Source organism: Amphibalanus amphitrite, unplaced genomic scaffold, assembly GCF_019059575.1.
Source record: "Amphibalanus amphitrite isolate SeventyFive unplaced genomic scaffold, NRLGWU_Aamphi_draft 000700F_arrow, whole genome shotgun sequence".
Classification (NCBI taxonomy): domain Eukaryota; kingdom Metazoa; phylum Arthropoda; class Thecostraca; order Balanomorpha; family Balanidae; genus Amphibalanus; species Amphibalanus amphitrite.
In genome coordinates, this window is record NW_024882194.1 from 210,209 (window position 1) to 235,118 (window position 24,910).

At 47.8% G+C, this 24,910-nt stretch overlaps 1 protein-coding gene across 1 annotated transcript; it reads left to right on the plus strand.

The window, feature by feature from the left end:
• Window positions 1-22,866: 22,866 nt before the first annotated feature.
• LOC122364818 (piggyBac transposable element-derived protein 3-like) lies at window positions 22,867-23,868 on the plus strand. The gene has a single exon (XM_043335575.1). The coding sequence runs from the start codon at window positions 22,867-22,869 to the stop codon at window positions 23,866-23,868; it is 1,002 nt and encodes a 333-aa protein (XP_043191510.1).
• Window positions 23,869-24,910: the final 1,042 nt, after the last annotated feature.

A 24,910-nucleotide genomic window follows, 5' to 3' on the forward strand; every position in this document is an offset into this window, starting at 1 on the left:
GTGCCACAAGGTCCTTTCAAGTCATCAAGCCCTACTCAGAGGTTTCATATGATTCAAAGTGTCGTCGCATCATTTTGGAGAAAATGGCAAAGGGATTATTTTTCAACATTATTAGTTAGACAAAAATGGCATGTAGACCGAAGAAATCTGTAGCGTGGTGATATCGTCCTTGTTCCAGAAAGCAATACGTTTAGAGGACAGTGGAAAATGGCAGAAGTGTTCGAAGCAGAGCCGGGCGTGGATGGAAAAGTTCGGGACGTCAAACTGCGATACAAGGTGCAAGACCAGCGAAACAGAAATGGAAGAGTAGACAAGTATGTGGGCCAACCAGACAAAATTATCAACAGATCCGTACATCGTCTGGTTTTGCTCTTAGAATCTGAAGACAACACCAACGATGAAATTGGCGGCGGGAGTGTACCGGTTGGTAGTGAGGTGTGAAACGAATTTGTGACGCCTGCGCCAAGAAGAAACGAATGACACGACTTTCAACTGATCTTGCGACCGAAAGAGGAAATCATACAATGTCTCGAGCTTAAAGAAGAAAAGAAGACCGGAATTATTTCAAATTCAAATTAGATTAGCTTGCATTTTTGGTTTGACTGCAATGAAGTGAGCATTTGAATTTCCATTGATTTAAGTTGATTTAGCTGTATTTTATTCAGTATTTCTTTCGTTCCTCTTCGATTGGATCATGTTTAAGTATGTGCGCTGATCTTGTGTTTACATTGGTGTTTTTCCTTGTTTCAGGATGAAATTTTGTTTTATAACCCTTGAAGACTTTTGTTTGCTATGTTTTTAGAATAAATTACATCTCATTGCACATTTTATACCGTTCTTTTGTTCAATCAATACAACCCCCTCCCTTGGATCCGCCATTGCTTCTTCCAGTTGGAGAAATCATCACTTACGAACCCATTTAAATTCTTAAGATGCCCTTAAAATGGTCGATACAGATACAGATACAGATAGTTTATTAAGACACCTCCATAGCATGGATTTTATGGGTCTACGTCACACGATTCGAGCCGTTAATTGTATTTTCTCCTGAAAACTAGTGATCGGGAAACAGAAACCGATGCCGGACTATCGAAAGTCCAATACGGTCAGGTGCGTCCCAGGGCCAGCTCCCACGCCAGTCTGTGGGGCCCACGCCGGGTTCTAGTTTAAGGGTCTTGCGCCGCATTTAGACCACCATGACGGCTTCTGATCGGAGGCTTTCGGAGGCCATGAAGGCCTCCGAGGGCCCAAACACAGAAAGGTAGGCTCCTGGGGCCATGCGCTCGCACAGTCACTCAATAATGTAACATTGCACGACTGCGTATGTCCTCGCACCAAAAATGGCTCCGACACGGGCCTGGGATGCAACGGCCGCGCGTTGCCGCCCACCAGTATGTTTCCATGATCAAGGGTCGATGCTACCCGTGGCGTCGCCCCGTCGGTCATCACCACATACCTACCTCTCCCCATATATTTGGAACTCTGCGTCAGGTACCCTTGATCTCCGGCCATCCGGCCACTATGTCACATGTGTCGGGCGTCCACGGATAGATCGGCCGGCGCAGTGATCCATGAACTCAGTACCCATGACTGAATTACGGGGATGCTCTCAACACGCTTGAACGATCACCGAGGTGATCCTTTCTGGCACGCGCCGATCTGAGATCTTTTTTTCATATGAGTTTATTACAGTACAAAGGCAAATATGCACATTGCACAATACGGTCAGGCGTGCGTTATACAGATTACCCGGGCGGAAAACAAACAAACACAAAACCAACCCCCAACTGTGCTCACAAGCATCAGGCATAATTACCCTTGAATTACCCTCATCACCTCGGCGATCTGATGAGGCGATCATCGATGAGGCGATGAGTTCCTGGGATCTTGGGACCAGTGGCGTAGACAGGGGGGGGCCATGGGGGCCATGGCCCCCCCTTTCCGCCGAGCCGCCCAAATGGCGCCCCAATTAGCGCCGACTAGGCTGATGCCGTTTTACAGAGAGAACATGAATTAAAAAGTGATGTGCAGGCAGGGATCGAACTCAATATCTCTTTGGGGGTGCCTGGACACCCAAATTATCTCCAGGGCACCCCCAAATACGAGCTGAGCCCCCAAATGTTGAAGGGCGCCCCTCCGGAAACCAGAATATTCCGAACCCCCAGGGTCGATGGCGCCCCTGAAGAGCCGCTGGCACCCACCTAAACGGAACAGTCGCCCCATTAAAGCTTGATGGCGCCCCTCTAGAGCACCCGGCGCCCTTCTGAAGTTCACAGCTGCCCCAATCGACCCATCCAAGATCGATCCCTGAAACCACTGGCGCCCCTCTACAGCACCCGCATTCTTCTCAAGATCACAGTCGCCCTATCCGAGATCAATAGCGCCCTCAAGAGCCACTAGCGCCCCACCCCCTTGAGACTGAAGTCGTCCCGCTTGAGACTAAAGTCGCCCCATTCAAGCCCAATGACGCCCCTCCAGAGCGTCCGGCGCGCTTCTGAAGATCACGCCCATCTAAACGAAGGTTAGAGCTGCCCCATCTTCAGATCGATGGCAGCCCTTTGAAACCAATGGCGCCCTTCTAGACTACCCGGCACCCCTCTGAAAATCACATTAGACCCATCCCAGACAACGCCCCTGGAGACTACAGTCGGCCCACCCAAGCTCAAGCCCCTTCAGAGCCTCTCTGCGGCGCCCTGCTGAAGGCAACAGTGGCTCCATCCATGCCCAATGGCGCCCCTCAACGCCGTTCTAAAGATCACAGTCGCCCCATCAATCCGAGGTCGCTGGCGCCCCTCAAGAGCCACTGGCGCCCACCTGAACCGGGGCTTCAGTCGGCCCATCCTTGATCAATGGCGCCCCTCTGAAACCACTGATGCTCCTCTGAAAATCCCAGTCGGACCATCCGAGATCAATGGCGCCCGTCCAGAGCGTTCGACGCCCTACTGAAGGCAGCGTGACCCCCATCCAAGCATTGCACCCCTCTAGAGCACCCGGTGCCCTTCTGAAGATCACATTCGCCCTATCCGAGGTCGTTGACGCCCTCCAGTAGTCACTGACGCGAAACTGAATGGATACTTCGGTCGCCCCGCCCCATTCAAGATTGATAGTGCCCCCCCCCCCCCCACGAAACCACTCAGCGCCGCAGCAAAGCGCATATTCGATAGCTCTTTTTATGTTCTCTTTTATTGATTATCTCAGATTTGACCTAAGGTAAACGTTTTAGCCTCAAAATATACGTTTTCGCGGAGGACGTTTATCTGTAATACCTTTTGGCTTTGGCTCAGACCTGCACGAGATTAGTTCAACCAGCATCGTGTTCCATTTTTCGAGACAGACGAGTCAAATGAACTAGAATTTGACATTAAAAGGGCATTTGAGAATTTGACCTAAGGTAAAGGTCATAACCTAACCGGTAAAGGTCATATTGCATATTAGTCGATCCATATTTTCGAGAAGGAAAATAATTATATTGGGTGTTTCATTGCTCTACCATATCTCTATCAAAAGTTATTGTCCAAAATCTACTGGAGGCCTTTCATGACCTGAGATGACCTCAGTAACATAAAAGCGGTCACATCACGAGTGACATTTACCGATTAAATGTGTCATATTTACCTGCATCCCGATGGTTGAGGTTGTTTTCGTTCAGAAGAAAAGCATTTCAATTGTCTCCCATTAATCCCCGCCGTGCTGGAGGGGGGGGGGGTTACGCCCCCTTAGGTTTTTTTTCTCGCGAATATCTCAAAAACGGCGTCGCGCAGCGCCTGCGCTGTCTTTGGTACACCTGTTCATACTTCTTTTCTACACAGCTTGTTAAATTTCAGATGAGGGTCGTTCAAGGTCAGGTCAGTAGGGCACGTCAAGTGACCTTACCTAAAAAAAAGTTAAAGACCCGCTATAGCTACACCGACTGAACGATCATGCTTTTGAAGCTTTCAGAGAAGACTAACAATATGCATAAAATGTTCATCTCGGACTTTTTAATCTGTGACCTAAGGTCAGGTCAATTTTGGGACCTCAAGTCAGTGGGAGAAAAGTGAAATGCGTTTCTTTTGGACGAATGTCGTTTAACCCTCGCATGTGTAGGGGGGGGGGGGTCGGATGGACTCCCCCATGGTTTTTCGCGAATAACTCGCGTAAAAAGCGGCCGATCGCAACGAAACTTTCAGTAACCTCACAATGATCAATTTTACACCTACCCTGAAAATTTCATGACCCTGGCCGAAATGACCTTTGACCTGTGACCTCTTTTCCGAGACCATGTTTGGCCGGATTCGCGATTTTGCGTATGTCGGCTCGCATTAGCCGCGCGTTTGCAAGCTTTTCGTGGTTTCAAACGTTCAAACATGTGATTTGATGTTGCTTCCATGCATTAGGGTGGGTGTCAAGGTCACCTGAAGGTCAGGTCAGGTCATTGACCTCGGGTGACCTCGGTTCACTTTTTATTTATTTATTTATTTATTTCACATAATCCGGTCATTCCACAGTACAGGGCTATTCATAGACCGTCGTCATACATGATAATCACACACGGTAAATCGCGGCACGAACCTGGCGTTTAAGCATGCGTATTGATGTGACATCGATGTTTTCACTGATAACGAATTGGTTGTAAAGGCTGGCGGCACGATATGTAAAAAGTCTCTTTCCATGGTTGTTATGAGCACGTCCTGGGTTCAAGTGATCTGACTGTCGAGTTGTACGATGGATGGTCTCATGATTGTATGAAAGACTAGATCGAATTGCACATGGTTCACCGCTCGTCAAAATCTTATGAAGCAAACATATGTCAGAGAATTTCACAAACTGTTGAGCATCTAGCCATTCCAAATCGCGAAGTACATCAGATATGTGATCGTATTTGCGGCGGCCTGACAGCACTCTAGCGGCGAGATTAAACACTTTTTGTACTTTCGCAATCACAGTCAGGTTAGCACTGCCATAAACTTGTACACAATAGCGGATATGTGAAAACACGAGCGCGTCGATCAGGCGAGGTAAGACATCAGGTGGTAAGATATGTTTAGCATGTGAAAGAGCAATGAGTATACCTATACATCGGCTGGTAACACGAGTCACATGCAGCTCCCAGGACAGAGTCTGGTCCATGATTACGCCGAGGTTCTTAACGCTGGATGAACATTGAAGCTCCTGGTTCATGAAACGAATTGTGGGAATCACGCTAATTGCTTTGAGTTGGCGCCTACCCCCGCATAAAAGAATCTCAGTTTTACTCGCGTTTACAAGCATTCCATTTTGCATAAACCATGTTTGTAAAACATTTAAGACACTTTCTAGAGAGGTTTTCATATCTAAAATCCTAGCACGGGGCCCTGTGATTGCGATCTGAGTGTCGTCAGCATATCTAACAAATGTTATACGGAAACCATTGAGCTCGGTTGGGACATGACATGCAATGTCGTTGGACGCGATGTTGAACAGTAGCGCTCCAAGGCACGTCCCCTGGTAATGTGTAGACAGTGTAGTGTTACCTCTCCATAAACGAGACGACCCCGCTGTGGTTTCGAACTTCAGACCCATCACACTCACGCCGACCATATGTAAGCTTGTCGACCGTACATGTTTTCGAGCTGTACATGTTTCTAGGCTAGTTTTTTGAGCTAAATTCGAATTTAGCAACCATTTGAACATTTACGAAGTAGTTTTGGTGCCTTCGTAACGCGTTACGAAGCTGTCAGAGGCGGTTGACACGTACTGCGAATACCCGTCACGACGCCTACTGGTTGACCTGACCTGACCTGACCCGACCTGGTCTAAATGCTTAAAGACATCATCTGTGATCAAAACTAACACGATATTCGTGATCAGCACCCCGAAAAACCCCTTAGCAGCCACACTTTACGACTTTCTAACAGGTCCCGATTTTCCCGACTTTGGGTCATTGACCTGACCTGGAAGGTCAACCAATGACCTAGGACCTTAAAATTGGGTATCATCGGCTTCCTCTCGTCACGGGCAACACGCTCGTTTTTTCCGCGAAGCTCTAGCTCGATCAGGGGCCAAACGGCAAGGGGGGTCCAACCGACCCCCCCCCCCCCCTACACATTAGAAGCTGGCAAACGCCGCACACATGCGAGGGAACCCCCTTAAACATCGGTTCATAGGTAAACATAACACACGAATCGTAAAAATGCACCTGTGTTCTGATATTCGTGCCGGTTCCGTAGTAACACCTAGAAAATCATGCATGAATATATGACGTTACATTTTAGACTTACCCCCTGTCACTAGCTCACAATGGCGCCCCTCTCAAGGGAAAGTCGCCCCCTCGAGCACCATGGCCCCCCCTTTCGCTGATTTCTGGCTACGCCACTGCTTGGGACGTATGAGTCCTGAAGACCATCGTATTTATCTAGGAGAGCGCCGGAACTAGAAAGCCCAGCGGCCTACATTTGCACTGGCTTAGAGTGCGGGGCGCACGGCGTATCCCAAGCATATACCAAAATACTGTCAGAGTGGTACTACAGCGATGCCATCGGGACGCTCACGCCTCAATACAGCTTTACGCCCAGCGAGTTTACAGCCGCGATAGAAATGTGACGGCCGAAGTCCAATCGGGCGCGACCTGTGATGGGACGTATGACGCCCGCTACAGCGGCTCATTTCCGGCGCGGTGCTGACTTCAATCAGGCTGCCCGTCTTGGTGAGATGCTGCTGCCGGCTTGACGAGGTTGACCGCACCGCGCCCTGGTCCGCCGCCATATCCGCCGTGCCGCCTGACGTACTATTTTGAGTCCAGTGGTGCGGGAACCGGGGGGGGGCTAGCGGGGGACTAGCCCCTCCGGCTTTTCGGCTGGGGGCTCGTAATGTATTTAAGCCCTCCCCCCCAGCTGGAGGAATCGAAATAGGAGAAATCAACATAATTTCATAGATTCATACATAGGCGCGGGAACTGGGGGAGGGAGCAGTGGGGGAACCTTGCCTCCAAATCGGGCATCGCCCCCACGGCCGCAGAGTTGTGGAGTCCACAGCTCTGCGGCCGTGGGGGCGGTGCCCCACAACTTTTCATGAGGCCAGTAACGGTTGGGCAGCTTGTCGTCCTCAACTTAGGGGTCGTGGGTCACAATATAACGGAAGAAAGCATGTATGTAAGACGTAAGTGAAAAATCCACCTCTTTCACTGTCTCGGCAACTCATTTGGCAGATAAAAACCTATATTCGATGGTGCCAAAACGGTAGTTTCTTCACTCAGCTGAGACGGAATACCTCACTTTTTTTGCAAATGTGTTCGTTTTTTTTTTCGTTGAAAAGGCCAAGGTCTGAAAAATAAGAGGCCTAAAACCGGTGAGAAAACTAGATTTGGGGGTACCCTAGGTTGATCTCTATTATGGTTCAGCCCCCCCCCCCCCCAGTCTGGAAGAAGTTTCCGTGCCACTGGATCTGACCTCCCGGCTCCCTAAGTGCCGGTCCGCTGCACAATCGGCCGGATGCGTTTCATAAAAAGTCAGATTATTTAAGCTTCAAATCGCGTGAAGCATCGCAATTACGTGGGGTCGGATGGGCCCTGTTGGCACCTGCAGGGCTCACTTTCGCGCTCGCTCGTTTGTCGCCCCAGAAGTAGTCTAAGTGGAAGAGAAGGATTCACTAACGTGTACTGGAAAGAGCTTAGCATATCTTAGTCGCAGAATAATGTAGGTACTGTTTGTGCCATGTTTCGTAACAGAGGTGAAACTCAGTAAAACAGGACGAGATATGCATTGTCCGGAAACCATCGCGTGTTGACGCACTACTATTGCGGTATGCACATTCTCTGCATATTTCCTCACGCCGCCCATGCCCACTGGCTAACAAGTCACTGGATAGCCGGCGCTGTTCGCCGGCACCGCAGAGCAACTGGTCGGACGGTGTCTGTGCCCTAATCAGGCTCGTTGTCGTGTCGGCCGCGCCGCCGCCCTGCCAGTGGGGAGTCCGATGGCGGGGCGTGGGCTCGACGATGTATATGTCAGCGTGACGGGCACTTCCGGAGCCATAGGTCATCTTCCCGGCCCATGTGCAGCCAACTATGACTACGTGATGCTGCCAGGGACCGGAAATTCGTGAATGGGAGCCTACAAATATCTAATGTCATTGTGTAAGCGAGTTTCAGATAAATTAGGATAATTATAATAATAAAATAAGATATTAAGATAAAGAAAACCTCGAAATCCGCCGTTTGGGGCATTCTGACGGCGGCTTCCCTGCAGTCGCCTATTACAACAGTGGCGCCACCCAACGAGTAGAACGCGGAACCACAAAGGCATGAATGAATTCAGCGCATAGCGAACGATAAATAGACGTGAGACTGCAGAAGCTATCGCTGCGGCCCGCGCAGCGCAGTGTGTCCCTGGACGGCGGCCGAGCCTTTGGGCATGGAGGCCAGAGGTCACGAGTAGAGGTGGAAATGGATATTAGTCATTAGTCAAAAATTAGTCGACTAACGTTAGTCAAGCGCTTTTTTAGTCAGTTCAGTCAAAAGTCAGTCAACCAAAATGTTGTTAGTCATTAGTCAGTCATTAGTCAATGCTTTTGTTGCATATTACTTATTAGTCCACTAATTTGTCGTGGTTCGTGAGGTGACTTATTCCTGGCATGTGAAGGTCGGATGGACCCCCTTACGGTTTTTCGCAAATAACCCGCGTAAAAAGCGGACGATCGCGACGAAACTGTTAGGACCATCGAGTTGATTAATTTTACACCTACTCGTAAAATTTCATTACCCTGACTCAAATGACCTTTGACCTGTGACCTATTTCTCGAGACCATGTTTGCTCGGAATCGCAATTCAGCGTGTCAGCTCACGTTATCCGCGCTGCTTTGCAATTGTAAACGTCCAAACATGTGAAATGATGTTCGTCCCAAGCGTTACGGCATGTGTCAAGTTCACCTGAAGGTCAGATCAGGTCATTGACCTTTGATGACCTCTGTTCACTTTTTCGTGTTTTACATGTTTTTAGGGTAGTTTTTTCGGGCTGATTTCAAATTTAGCATCCATTTGAGCATTTACAAAGTAGTTTTAGTGCCTTCGTAACATGTTACGACGCCGTCAGTGGTAGTTGACACCTACTATGGATAGCCGGCAGGACACCTACTGGTTGACCTGACCTGACCTGACCCGACCTGGCCTAAATGCACGAAGACATCATCTGTGATCAAAACTAACATGATATTCGTGATCAGCACCCCGAAAAACAGCAGCCACACTTTACGACGTTCTAACAGGTCCCGGTTTTCTCGACTTTTTGGACATTGACCTGACCTGGAAGTTCAACCAATGACCGGACCTTAAAATTGGGTGTCATCGACTTCCTCTTGTCACGGGCAATACGCTAGTTTTTCCGCGAAGCTCTAGCTCGATCAGGGGCCAAACGCCAAGGGGGATCCAACGGACCCCCCCCCCCCTATACGTTCGCGGCTGGCAAAACACCAATACGGGCGAGGGTTAAATTTACTTATTAGTGCCCACCATGGCAAACATCCCCAGCTGCTGATTGCACTGTTTCTGTTCATTATGTTCATTGTGTTTAAAGATCACAGGTCGCATGTTCTGAAATGCTGAATGGAATACATATTAAAACAAAACATGGTGTTTGTCATCGTTTATATTTCTTAGCGTATCGGTATATTTTTATTTACGCGGTGCTAGCCAATTCCGAAATTTAGTCAAATATTAGTCAAAATAAAAAAAATGGCGTTAGTCATTCATTAGTCAGTCAAGCTTTTTGAGGCGAAAGACTAGTCAATCAAAAGTCAGTCAACCAAAATTGTCATTAGTCATTAGTCAGTCATTAGTCAAGATTTTGGAAAACGTTAGTCATTTCCACCTCTAGTCACGAGAGCCCGGCGCTGTTTGGCGTTAGGTAGGGGAGGCGCTCGCCTCAGCCTTGTAACTGCCGATGTGGTGATGGTGGCGAGGGGCGGAGGGGGGGGGGGGGGTGACAGGCGGGAGGGGCTAGAACGAACAGGATAGTGTGGTCCGTGGTTCAGGTATAAAATACAATGGAAATGTCGTGCCATGGTCAACTTATGTTTTCTATCTAATAAGCATTATATAAGCATCTAATAAGTAATAAGCATTTATTAACGTTACGAAAGAAGCCACCGAAGTTAATTCAGAAACATACAGGAAATGCTATTTTCGATGCTACCGTTTACTTTTAATGGAATTTAACCCGCGCCCTGGAAGGGTCCCGGGTCTGTTTATAACGCGACCTGGTGGGGGAGGGCTATTTTTTGCCCCCCCCCCCTCGTATCTCCGAAACTTCTGGACGGATCCGCAAAATTCAAACGCGCGGCGTTCGAAAGTCCTGTCAAATTTGTCGAGAGAAATCCTATTTCATTGACCTCGGGTCACCGATGACGCCACAGGTTAGGTCGAAGATGCAATGTTTTGCCGTTCACGGGTCTTGTAGGGAATTCAAGGTCATTATCAAAAATGACCTCAGGTCATTGGTTTAGATTCCAGAGGGCAAAAACTCCAAAAATAGCTGTTTTTACGAAAAGTGGTCTTCGGCAATAAGTTTTGCCTAAAAGAGCCACGATATTTATTGCCAGAATCGTATTCCTCTCGCCGAGACGTGTCGAATGAACTATAAGTTGACCTTGAAAGGTCAGCTTGAAAATTTGACCTCAGGACAAGGTCATGACCTGACCAGAAAAGGTCATGTTGCATATCAGTCGATGCGTCTCGGCAAGAAAAACACCATGAGGCCATCCACAGCGTTTGATCTCTTTCCAATCGAGAGTTATAAGCAAAAATCTGTTCGTAGCCTCAAATGACCTCGGATGACCTTTCTAGAGGCTATCATAAAAAAGACAGCTTGGTAGTCACGGATGGTCCAAATCATTGTGATTCTGAAATATTTGGACTGTTCCTATGCGTACACACGGAGCTAGAGGCCTTTTCGTTTTTCTCCATTGACTTATAATGGAAAAGGTCACGCCACTGGCCTGACCTTAGGCCACGGATATAATATAAATCCGAGATATGCAGATTATAGGCGGCCATAACATCATGCAATCCACCAAGTTTAAAACCTCTCTGACAAACACTGCAGGCTGGACATGATTCCAAACTTTTTTAGGCTTGGTCAGTTAACTTGACCTGGTGACCTGACCTGACATGACCTGGGGTTAAAAATTTCACACATTGTCCAACATTGATGTACAGAAAGCTACTCCAAGCAGCGCGGCGCTACACGCCGCGGTTTTTATTCACACGCAAACAACGCGACAGGGTGGTAACATATGCCCCCCCCCCCACTGGGGCGAAGGCTAATTTTTCACCATGAGTAAATAAATACCCATGCGGTCAGAAGTCAGGATAAGTACAGGCGGTCTGCAATTTGAAATTTTACACCTACCCTGAAGATTTCATGACTCTGGCCAGAATGACCTTTGGTATGTGACCAGTTTTTAGAGCCCATAATACATATTCGGCGTGCCATGTCTCATTCACCGTTCATTTGTAGACTTGTGATCAGAAACGTCTTAACCCTATTAGTGGCAGGGGGGGGGGGGGGTTGTTTTTATCCACCCCTCAGGTTTTTCGGGAATATCTCCGAAACCGCTGAAGCTACGATGCTGAAATTTTCTGACTTTTCCTAAAACTAAATTGGGCACATTCCCTGAAAATTTCAAGTTCATAACTTTACCAGGGGCGGCTCCAGAGCACTGGGAATTGGGGGGTCCTATTCGTGAAGCGAGTCATTTGGGCGAAGATCACGATGCTGCACCAGTTTTACGAACAGTGAATGAAAGGTATCATGTGATAACATATACAAAGTTATTGTGCATCCTCTTTTGACACGTTTTTGCTATAATAGGCGGATCCAGGCGTCCAAAAAGGGGGGTTATTTTTCACCTCCCAACATAGGTGCCCTGACACCGCCTATGCATGACCAATACAATTTTAGTCGTTCTCTCATAAGAAAATTGTAACATAACAAGACCATTGCCACCCTTTTTAGAAACAGTACCAACAAAAACCTTATTTACTATACTTTTTGTGTACCCCCAATCTCAATGATCTGTATCCGCCTATGATTTTTGAAAATGCATATTTTTAGGATCCACGTGAATTCCTGGTTCATTCTCTATCGATCGGTAAAAGTTGCGTTAAGATTGGTTCAGAAACCTGGCCGTGATAAACAGTCTAAAATGTATCTGCAATTTGCCCGTTTTTACCCTCCTCTACCCCCCTATTGACATTTTTTAATTTTATTTTTTTTAGAAATGTAGATCTCGTTGAGCCAAATCGAATGCCGTTTGAATTTTGAAAATCGGCCGGTTAGATCTCGAGATATCAAGGGGGGGTCGTAAACAGCCCCCCCCCCCCTGCCACTAATAGGGTTAACATGTGAAATGGTGTTTGGTCCCTTATGTCTTATTTGGCCGGGACCAGCAGAGGTATGTACTTGGCCGATGCTTTCAGGGGAGCTGCTTAAATAAAAGTTTGCCGATCTGCTGAGCGCATGGAGCCGATCTAGCCAGGTTTATAGTCACTATGAGTGACAATGCGGCACGGTCAATCTGCAAGGTTCCCGCGCCCCTAGAATACCCGAAGTTTACCTGACCGTGACCTTTTTCGTTTTTCTCCATTGAAAGTTCGTCCACGAAGCTGCCGCCGAGGAAGTAAGAAGTAAGTAAGTAAGTTACCTGCCGCTTTCTGGTCACGTAGCCGGCAGTTGCTGGGGTATTTCGCCACCCACCGTTTGCTGGGGGGGGGGGGGGGCGTTAAACGCCCCCAGCCGATAACTCGAGAACCAATAAGCGCAGCGAAACGCACGAGGCGGCAAACGAAAGAACGCGACGAGACGCTTCATATGAGTACTTTAAAGTTGAATTTTGAGGTCACAGGTCGGGTCAAGGTCAGGTCAAACACCTGAAATCGGGCTTTCAGTAGCATGGACTTCAGGACTTCGCAATGGGCGCCTCTCGTCATAAACTCTGTCAAAACGGTGCACAATCCATCATATAAGGCCTACAAGAGTGTCAGCTCCATGTAGGGGTCAGTCAAGCATAGGGTCAGGGTCAAGGTCAGGTCAACCGGGTAGGCAAATATCCTCGAAAATCAAAACTGATATTCGCAGCCTGTGACACATGTTTTATGGGTAATTTGGGGCGTAGAACACGATGGTGACATTCATTTTATCATATGTGTACGTGTTTGGCTCAAAAAGTTCAATTTAAGAAATGCATGTATCATGGTCGTAAAGTAGTCACGAGAAATTGCCAAGATTCAGTTCAAGATTTTGGAAAATGCGAAACGATAATCAATAATCGAAGATAGCCATTTGATTGTTCATGGTATTGGCAGTCTAATGGCGTTTACGGCATGTCTGTATGTCTATTCTGTGATTTTATATGATTTTTTGAACATATGCCGTTTTTGGTCGAAAACTCAGAAATCATGACGTCACTAAAACCTCGATATCTCAAAAATTTCCCGACCGATTTTTTTGAAACTTTGTCACAATACACTTCATTCAATTCCCTACAGGTACCCGAAATTTGGCGCGCCTGCGGCGCGCCGTTTTTATGCTATGGCCCGGCGAAAAAAGTGGGGGCGTTTAACGCCCCCCCCCAGCAACTCGCGGGTTAAAGGGACTATCCCACCTTCTAAAATGTTGCTAAAACCAGTTAAATTGTGCCCGACTTTATAGATTGGATGACCAGGAACACGGTTCTGGCATTTATTTTTCATTAAACATCTTAGGCTTCCCATATTCCAAACACAAACTTTCATATATGTGACGTCACAGCCCAAAATTACCTCCTTCCCCAGGCCACATTACTGTCATAAAGCTGATTCTTTTTACTCTGTAGGCACCACAACAAAGTTCAGGCCAAGTTTTAAGCGATTTTTCAACGAACAAACCCATTTAAATCAGAATGACTAAACGAGGTGACGTCACACTAACGGTCGCTCCATGTTGAAGATAGGGCCTTGCACAAGGCCCATTTTCAAATGAAGGGAACGAATTTCTTCAACACCAAGAGGCTGCGGGGGTTGCAACCCAGTGTCCCAAAATTCCATTTTGGCTAGGGTGTCGGAGGGGAAAATTCCTACGGTAAAAAGGGGGGTGAGAGTGGAAAATTGTCACCTTCTGTTTTCATTGCAGCGAAAACAGCTGGGCGTGAGACTTGAGAGTGGAAAAATTGTCATTTGGGAACCAATGGAACCAAGAGTAAAAAAAAACATTCTGAAAAAACTAACATCAATATCTCAGTTACAGAAACGAAGCAGTATTAATGTCTACTACATGATGTATGTATCGTTTCAAAAGCATTTCGGTTTTTGGTTTCAGAGTTCGTGTGACTTTTCAGGCCTTTGGTGGAGACACATTGGGTTGAGACGAACCCGTCTCGTTAGGGATTATTTAGATACGTGAAAAGAGCTTCAGTAAAAAGGAGCAGAAAATGTGCAAAACATGCATGTTGACAGCCTTTTTTCTGTTTTCATTGCAGCGAACATCCTGTCTCAGTCCAGTCTCCAGCGATCCCACTGATCCATCGGACCTCCGGGCTCCGTTCCTGTCATCTGTATGACCGAAGAAAGACGGCGAATCCTGAGCCAAACCACCTAGATCAGTCATCGCCAAACGCACGCCTTGCTACTCTTGAATAAAAGTATTTTGAATGAATCTAACAAGTTTAGTGTTTTTGAACGGGTAGTTAGTGGCCGCTGAACAGGTCCGGTCTAAGTCATAAAAGTACTTTTTATGACTTTATGTTAAATTTTTGAATGATTGATTGAAAACGGACGATCAACAGGCATGTAGCAACTAACAAACACGTAATTTTGCACAGCGCCCCGCTGTTAGTGCGGAGACATATATTTGATTAAAGGCTCAAGCTAGCCCAAACCAAAGCGGAGCTCATCAGGTACCCAGCGTGTAGCAGCGCAACACATGCGAGTGCGGCTCGAATATCTCGCATCCAATCGAACGAATCAATCAATTATCAACACAAATGTCAGCAGCGCACCGAAAGCCGCCGGCCCGGTACCGCTCCCGACTCGGACTGACAGCAAAGGCCATACCCCCGTCCGGGGTGACACAACACCGCCTCAGACCCGCAACAAGCCGAGCTGCCGTTGTCAGTCGTTAGTAGCACAGTGACACGACTCAAGTATCAAGTTGAAGTACCAACATCAACAAACTTAAATCTAAAACATAAACTTCAGGGCCTTGCCAGCACGGTTCAGTCGTCGAACCGTGATAGACTGTGAGGCTCCCGTCGCCTTGATGGCCGGACGATGGGCACGCAGCCACCGATCGGCACAGCGATCGGCTGGAAAAAACCGAAGGGGCACCTGGTTTTCACGGATAAAAACCTCCTTCAGGGCCCGATCCTGCGCATTCTGCCGCGACTCGTCATGCTTGCCCTCAAACCTGTTTTCAATGACCATTTTCGACGTCTTCCCGACCCGCTCTGTGTCCGACTGGGACCTGCAGAGCACCAAGCACACCTCTATAATTTCTACAATATCGGGTATGCCCGCATGGAGGTCCAGTTCCACTTTCAGAAAAGACCGCAGCACTGCTTCTGGGTCCCATCGCAGCACACCAGCGTGCTCAGCAAACCACACACGCTTGAATCGGACGCGCTCGTTCTGAATGCACCGTTTGAAGGTAGCAAACTGACGTTTAAGACACGAAAAAGTAGCTCCACCACAGGTGTTGCCACACGGTCGAGGGAAAGTCAGTGGTCCTTTCGAGAGAGCGGTCGCAAGGTCTGCCAGTTTGTCGTCATTGTGCGTCTTCAAGTCTGTGTCGTCTGTCGGGTAGCGAGAGAAGTCGAACACGTCAGTCATGAGCGTCTCGATGTCGGAAGGTGTCAAATAGTCGTCACTGAGTCGGAGAATCGTCTGTGCCAGGCTGCGTCGTCTGTTGGTCGCGTCAAGGAGCAGGTCAGGTGTCGCAGTGTCGTCACGGCGCCGAGCGGACGGATACCTGGCGACAGGCTCCAGGGCGCTGCCCCGGAACTGTCCACCGACCACGGAAGGTCCCTCGTCCTCCAGGCAGCCGTGAAAGTCATCGTCTGTCAGTCTGTCAATGTCGGAGAGGTACTTTGTCACAGCGGTTTTGTCGTCAAAGACTGTGTATGAAGTCGCCTGGCCAGCTTTGCTTAGAGCAATAGCTGGGCGCATGACGTCCAGAATCACTAGTGCGTCGAGCAAGAAAGTCTGGTCCTCTAGATGTCGGAGAGCCACCTTAGCCGCGTCTCTGGCCAGCGTGCCGCTTCCGATCATGTCGCGAAGGACAACAAAGGCGACAGACCGGTTTGCGAGGACGCGCTCTACTGCCTCTACCAGGTAGGCCACAAATCTTGTCTCTGTAAGTCGTTGGAAGCTGATGCAGATCAGGTCCAAATCGTCGGCTGTGCGTCGGAGCTGTCGCTTTAGAAATGGTGATGACGTGAAAAGGGAAATGATAGACGTCAATTTAGCATAAAAAGCGTCGATCCACGCGCACGTCTCCTGTCCCCTGGTCTTGTCCAGCATCGTCTCTAGTCGGTGGTCTCTGTCGTCGAGGTGAATGAAAGAAGGGTTGGAAAACTTTTCCCGCCAGATGCGTCCAAAGCCGTTTGTTTGTCCAGAGTAAACACCCTCGCAGTCGGCAGAGGATGACGTCACGTGTCGAGTGATCTCGTCATAGGTCAGTCCCAGGTCGTTTGTCAGAAAGTCTGTCACGTGGCAGAAGACGCCGCGGCCGTCAGCCTGGTGGTAGTCTCGTACAGTCGAGGGAGGGAGAGTCGCAGTGTAGATAGGTACTGGGTCGTCGTACTGTCTGATGACTGCGGTTGTCCCGTGAACAACCACAGTCGCACCGTCAACGTCCAAAAGTCTCATGTTCACCGCTTGGCGCTGTACACCTGCCACGGTGAACTTGTCCATAGTCAGGTGTATGTGTCGGTCGCGTCCTGTCACGGGGTTGGGCGTCTTTATGTGTCTGGTCACTTCGTCTTTGAATGTGTCGTAAATGACGTCCACACTGAGCGCGGGGGCCGTGTGCGTCTGGTGCTGGTTGCCCACCGTCACACCGATCGTGTCCAGGAGAAGGTGCTGCTGCTCGAAGTCTGTGTAAGGGTGTCCACGTATTATGTCACTGTAGGCGATCGTCAGGTTCTGTTCGGTGGCTCGGCGTGCTTTGTCAGTCAGTCGGGCTGTCATCGTCTCCAGTGGTCTGGTCAGGCACGTCCGCTCCGATGTCTCACAGTCTTTGTGTCGTTTAGAGTTGGCGTGTTTCGTCACTTTTTGTCGTCGGTGATCCCCCAAGAAAACGCCACTGTTAGCCCAGGGGTCGGTGGTGCCTTTGTCTGTGGAGTGGCGCAGACAGAGCCTGCACAGGCCAAACTCCTTGTCTCCCCGTCGGTCAATTAGCAGCCAGTTCGTGTCAGTTGTCACCTCGGTGTCAGTGTCTGGGTCAGTCTCTGTGTCAGTCTGTCGTCCGGCACTAGCAGTCGGTCCTACACCCTGGTCCTGGTCAGTCCGTAGAGCGTCAATTTTGGAGTCTATCAAACACATTTTACGCATACACAGTCATCCAATTTTTCCAGCATGATCGAACAGTCCACATTCACACCCGACATCGTCAAACCGCTGTTGGCACTCGCCCCACCGTGACCGCTCTGACCCTCAGACCGCTCGGACACACCCTCTGGAGCTCCCTCCGACCCCTCCACAGCGGCTGCACCAACACAGGAACGAGAGTCGCCGGGCACGGCGCCGTCCACTCGCCCGTCGCCGACAGCGCCCCCTAAGGCTGGAATAGCCTGATCGGCGATCCCAGCGCCACCTATATCTCCCTCAGAAGCGCTACCCTCATCAGAGCTCAGCACAACATCTTCGTTCCCAGCTGAACCATCCCGCACCCTTGCCCTCCTGTTCATTCTCTCCTGCTCTTTACAGCACCTGGACACAAACAGCCGCAGCTTTTTTCACCGATTTTGTGCTGTACAGCAGCGTGACGACTCAAATTCTTTTTAGAGACCTGCTTGTCGCAGATGCGACAGGCAACAGGATCGGAATCCTTCAGGGACACTTTAGGGCGACCTGGACCGTACCGAGGCATGGCTCTGCAGTCTGCACGATCGACGGCGTCTCAGGTCGGTGGATCGGAGCCTGAACACGAAGGATGCAGCAGTAGGAGCGCCAGCGGACGAGGACTGCTCCGGTCCGGATGGAGGAACTGGAGCCCGGACTGGTCACGGAGAAGGTCGAGTCGACATCGAAGATCAGATCAGGAGCTCCAGACTCCAGAAAACAGGAAAGCAGGAAGCAGGATAGCCCAGAGTGACAGAAGCTTCTGGAGATTAAAAATACGCACCACGACGAACCAAATCAGCATTTCTCCTCTTTATTGCAGCTTTGCACTGCTTTTGAGGTCACCAACTGGGACAAGTGATGACCTTAGACCTACCATAGAAAATGCTAAGCAGGACAAAGTTCAACAGAATGGGGAAAAGATCGATTTCCACATGACATTTGACAATGTAATTCAAGCACTTGAAATGTTAAGGTTGTCATGAGCAAAAATAATCAGGCAGTAAATGTAAAAATGAGAAAATTCATTTGTTGTCACAATGCTACATATGGCAATGTTAACTAGGGGAACAATAACAAGTTGAATTGCAAGTAGGTATTGCTTGCCAAAAGGAGTGACAAAAATAAGGGAAGAATTTGAAGTCAATGATGTCCAAGGTTAAGTCAATGGGTATTGGGTGGATTACCTTAAAGCTTGTGGTAACGTACAAAAAAACAATGCAGAATAATTGCACGTTATCAAAGTTGAGTGGCTATAAAGTTTGGTTTCTCAACTTCATACCACTACTTGTCAGTATGAATCAAAACAAGGGCGAGGCAGAACCGATGCAACTCATTAAAAGTTGCATCAGTTGAAAATGTTACTGAAAATATAAGTTATGTTTTTTTATATAAAGTGTCTTAGGATAAAGGACATTGAAGACAACAGATTGTTCATATTTGTGTCTGTGATAACAAAATGCACATCACAACTAATGTCTAATTGTACAGGTAGGTACAGCTTAAATTAAAAAAAAAAATTAACAGGTACCTGCTCAAAACTGACTGAATCATACTGCAGCCAGGTTGAGGTACCAGCTAAAAGGTGTAGGTAGGTACAGTGAGGTAAGGAAGGACCATGAAAGTACATGAAAATGTACTTTCATAATTGAAAATGTCCCTTGATGATGTCAATGAACACATTTCAAAATTCAAATATATCTTTCTTCAGCTGTTTGATAGGTTATAGTATGAGGCAATCCAATTAGATCTATTCTGCTACCTATTCTGATTTAGAACCACTTGTTAATATTTAACAAAATTGTCCTTAGCAGCTTTACAAACCTACAAGGCACACATCTCAATGCAGTTGCACAATATGAAAGGGAATACAAAATGGAATCATAGATGTTAAGCTTCAGTAGCATAAGGCAAGGCACCACATAATACATCTGTCAGGGTGACAGTGATTAGATATGGTGGTCTACATTCTGATGCAGTGCTATGCAGTGTAGTGTGTACTGTATACCAAACATAACTAGTACACAAATACTGCTTGGCCACAATAACATTTTTATTGGATATTTCAATACAAAAACTCATAGCAGATAGCATCAGTTCTATTTGACGGTCCGGCATTGTCAGTCAAACTGTCAGCTGTCTGACTGACATCATCTCCAATGAAACAGAACACAATTCTAACAATTCTAAATTCTTTAGTATTTGAATTAAAAAACATTTGGTTACCACTTTGAAGGTGAAAATACCTACATCACTTCAGAACAATGAACAATGCATTAAGGATTGGTTCCCCTATCAATTCTCAATCAAAAACCCCCAACTTAAACTTTGTCTTACGACTACCCTTTAACTTTAACTTGCAATTCCTTCAACTTCAGAATTTTTCTATCAATTACCTGCAATGCATGCACAATCTGTCACTAGAACTTGAACTGTGCTGTCGTCAGTGTGCTTGAGGTTGGCTCAGTTCAGGTTAGGACTGGCTGGACTGGTTGATTAGGTACAACACCTCAAGGCTCAAGTGCGACCACTCCGACCTCAAGTGCAGCTGCAGCATGGAACTAGCCGCCGACTCAAAAGATTCGCACAGATAGGCTTGAGAGATAAGTAATAACAAGTAATAACGCCTCTTCCCTCGAATGCGATAATGCTATGCGGCAAAGGCAATGTATAGGATCCGGCGATGCCGCCTTCTAACATAAACATTCCGTGATTGTCTGTTCTGCGGCATAATCGGAGTCAGCAGATCTCACAGTCACCGATCCCCAATTTATAGTTGCATCGATTACATACAGGTATCAAATTTATTTGATTTCCCGTGATTATCAGGTCAAAAACCTTTTCTAGGATCGCAGACATAATGTTAACTAACATTACTGAACAATCATTAAGTTTAAGTAGCATCCAACCTGCCACAAAACGCGATAAACGTTTGGGTGCGCCTGGGTGTTTTTCGGATCTCAGGCAAAAATTGGGATTGATAACGACAAAAAATAGCAAGATGAAGGGTTCCAGAATGTTTGACATGCATTTTCCTGTTAATCAAGACCATTTTTGTTGATCTAAGTGCTCTGTTATGTTTGTAGTTTGAGTTTCATTAGACTAATGCAAGAAAGCGAAACGCTGCCATTTTCGTTTGTGTCGCCAATATTAAGCAAAATACGTGTTAGATAACGCTGAAATTGTCTAAATAGGTAAATTTACATAGCTACTTTGCGATCACTTCCTAAAATTTCACATGATTTGCTTCCTTTGTGCTCTATGGAACTGGGAGCGAAGGGAGCGAATAAATACCTCCCTGTACCTAACGGGAGATCTTTCAATTAGTGGCGTTGTATCCCATGTACTTATCAAGACTGTAGGCCATTTCCAGGGACTACCTTTACAAATTGATCTGCTTGTGTAATAATGACGTCATGTATGAGGGAACCAATCAAAATCTTGAAAAATTAGATTTGATGCTTGCGAATAGCCATCAAAAGGCTACTTGTTTTTAAACGTCACAGATTTTACATGGCCTTTGATGGTTGATGGTTAGTATTTGACTGCCCGGGCCCGAACTTTGTGATATCCTGTCATCTCCTGTCATCTCGTCTCTCGTTTCCTCGCGTGTATGTATATGGTGTATCGATTGCGTTCGTCTGCTTTCCATTCGTGTGCTGTTTGAATCGTTTGCATTTGAATGTGCTGCAATTTTCAGAAAGTAAAATCGAGGTAGGACTTGAGAAGGACCACAACTTTTGCTGCCCGTTCCAGTTCAAAGGACAAAGGACTGGCCCCTCACCCCAGCCACTCTCCAGTATTGGTATTATTAATCACAGAAGTTAACCCATTAGTGCCCAATGTTCCCATTTGGGAACATCGACAATTTTGGCTCTAGGCTCTGATCCTAGGATCGCACAGCGATTGTGAATATTGGTTCTGGTATCTGAAGCCCTGAACAAAATTTAGCAGCCTAAAAAACTCGAATTTCACCCTTATAAAGCACCTCTCTTGATTTTCGAAATAGCCCTTTTTTGCTACACTGTACCTTCATCAAGAAAATAATTTCCTTAAAATCGATTTGTTGATAGATTTCCTTGTAATTTCCAGTAATGCTTTAACAATAAGTTCCAATTCTACGGGAGAAATATCAAAAGAAATGCTTCATCACAAAAGCGTCGGGGGCTTCCAAAATTTGGATGTTCCCAAATGGGAACATTGGGCACATCCACTGATAGGTCAGCTCATAATGGACTGACATTGGAAGGCAAAAGCGAAGCTCTTTTTCTCTCTCCTCGCGCTCTCCCTCTCCTCGCGCTCTCTCCTCTCTCTCTCTCTCTCTCTCTCTCTCTCTCTCTCTCTCTCTCCATCTCCCATTTCCTCCCTCCCTCTCTTTCTCTCACTCTCACTTGTTCTCAATTTCCACTGACTCAATTTGCACGTCCTCTCTGGCTGGTTCTGCTCTCACGCTAGGTCTTACACCCGGTGTGTCAAGTGACAGTATCGCTCACGTTACTGATGCTCGGATGATAGAGCGTCGTCTCGTCCAGCAGTGTCATATCCGTCGGCGCCAATGTCAGCGAATGGAGTAGGGTCGTTGGTATCGACACTCAACACACCTCGGGTGCCCGAGACAGAAGCTCTCAGTCTGCCAAGTGCGTTCGGGGAGTGATGCACAGCAGAGGTGACGGGTGGTGACTTATCGTCCTGACCATGGCGCGAAGATCTGTGCGCCTGCTGAGTGAGGCAATCGCTGCTGTTGCCAGTGATGACCACGATGAAGGGCTGGACTTGGTAATACTGCCACCGGAAGGTGGCGATCAGCAAGTGTCCGACACAGAGTTCGGAGATGAGGACAATTTGGAATCAATCCAATCCCTACCGACAGAAACAGCCGGTACGCTGGAGATTCACACGGCTGCTGACGTAGACGACAGTCCCGCCGGTCCATCGGGTGCCGGTCCATCGAAACTGACGGGCCGTCCGTCTGCACGTACTACAAGGGCTTCAGATGTGCCGAGATGGAGAGCCCGCCCAGAAATCGAGCCAATGGAAAGCCAGGAGGTGCCTGCTTTTCCCACCGGTCACCCAGAATTGCAGAGCAAAACACCAATCGAAGTATTTCGAATGTACTGGGATGATCAACTATGCAACATGATTATCACAGAAACAAATCGATACGCCAGACAGAACAACGATCAAGTCTTCCAGCTGACAAGAGAGGAGCTTGACCAGTTCCTCGGCATCATGTTCCTTACGGGATATGTATCTCTACCTCGGCAAAACGCATGTACTGGGAAAAAGGTGAAGATGTCAATGTACCTGTAATAGGAAAAACGATGCCTCGAAACAGGTTCGAGTTGATCAAACGCTACCTGCACTTTGCTGACAACGAGCACCTGCCCACCGGTGACAAAATCGCAAAGGTGAGACCGCTATTTGAGGAACTGAACCGGGTTCTTCTCCAGTTCGGAGTTATCCACCCTCAACTGAGCATTGACGAGCAGATGGTTCCTTATTTCGGACGCCACTCTAGCAAGATGTTCATGAAAGGAAAACCCGTACGGTTCGGTTTCAAACTGTGGGTGCTGGCATCTTCTGATGGCTACCCATACCAAGTAGAAATGTACACAGGCAAGAACGCTGGGCCAGGTGAGGGCAGAGCAGGGTGCGAGTCTCTTGGGCTGGGCGGAGATGTCGTCCTCCGGCTCCTGGAATGTCTTCAGACGCCTGCCCAGCACCATGTGTTCTTTGACAACTACTTCTCATCGTATGCCTTGATGATAGCTCTCCGTCAAAGAGGCATCCGAGCAACGGGCACTGTGCGCGACAACAGGCTGAAGAAGTGTCCCCTGCCTGACAACAAAACTGCTGAAAAGGCGCCCAGGGGACAGCATTGGTACCAATCCACTAACGGGGTGCTGGCCGTGAAGTGGAGAGACAACAGGGCAGTGACAGTGGTCACAAATCACTCGGACATCAGCCCACTCAAAGACGTGCAGCGCTGGTCGGGTGACGAAAAGAAGAAGGTGACGGTCAAGCAGCCGAACCTCATATACGAATATAACCAGTACATGGGTGGCGTAGACCTAGTGGACGGAGCGGTGGGGGCTTACAGGCCTGTGATCCGGTGGAAGAAATGGTACGGCACGCTCGTCACCAACGCATTCGGTCTACTGAGAGTAGCCAGCTGGCGCATGTACCGCAGCTGCACCGGGAGAAGTGTGGACCAGCTGGTGTTCACTCGCGAGGTCGCTCTGGAGCTCCTAAAAACCCGAGACAAGAGCCATGTCCGCCAAACGTCACCGGCAGCGGACCAGGACCCAGCAGCGGCCGGGTGACGGTGGTCTCCCGAACTGCACAAAACCACTTCATCGTCCCGGCTGCCACTCAAGGCCGCTGCAAGCTGTGTCAAAAAAATACGCGTACAATGTGTAGCATCTGCCAAGTACGACTGCATAACCACTGCAGCCAGAACTACCACACCTAGGCTGCCGCCACGGTGCTGGCACTGCAGATGCATATGCAGTATGCACTGATGCTCTGACACTGCTGACTAATCCCGAGCAACGGGCACTGTGCGCGACACAGGCTTGAGATGATGTCTCGCTTCGACAGGTGAGATACTTTGGTGATGAATGGAAAACTGGTATCGCTGGCTTGTGATTCATCGTTCTAAATGTCTCGCTCTACCGTAAGAGTAGAATAAAACGACTTTGGGTGTCAAAAATGTGTGTTGACAAGGGTCGATCAGTGAAGTGAGACCACGATCTCATTGTTGATAGTGACAAGGTCAAAAAGAAGAAAAAGCCCTTCTTTAAAACGTTGTCTAATATGTGTTTCTACTGTTGCTTTCTTCTTTTCTATCCCCATAATGCCTACGCCTCTTACCCCCATTTGAGCCCAATGTTCCCAAATGGGAACATAATTTTTCACCAAGTTCGAATTTTTTTAGGGTAAAACCAATGTCACAGCTGGAATCAGGGACGTCGAAAACCATCGGAACACCATTCGAAACATCAAATATCGCCGTATTTATATGCTTGGTCATTAATGGGTTAATGAATACTATTTCAGGCTTCCATTTATTCCACCAATTGGTTATTGATCAACACATGTCAATATAATGCAGGAACATCAACTCAGTCTGTCGAGATTTAAGATAATGATTTAAGAGCTACATGAAACATTGTCTTGTCAGTGGCTTGGTCTTTTATTCCTGGTCCAGGCATTTGCAGTCCAAGGCTAGTTTTGTACCTAAGTCCTAGTTAAAAAAAAAACATTCATGGTCAATTGTCAGTCGATGCCAGCTTCACTTGTGCACACTGCACAGTGCACATGTCACATGGAGGCCGTAAGATCCCCAGAACTCATGCTGATTTT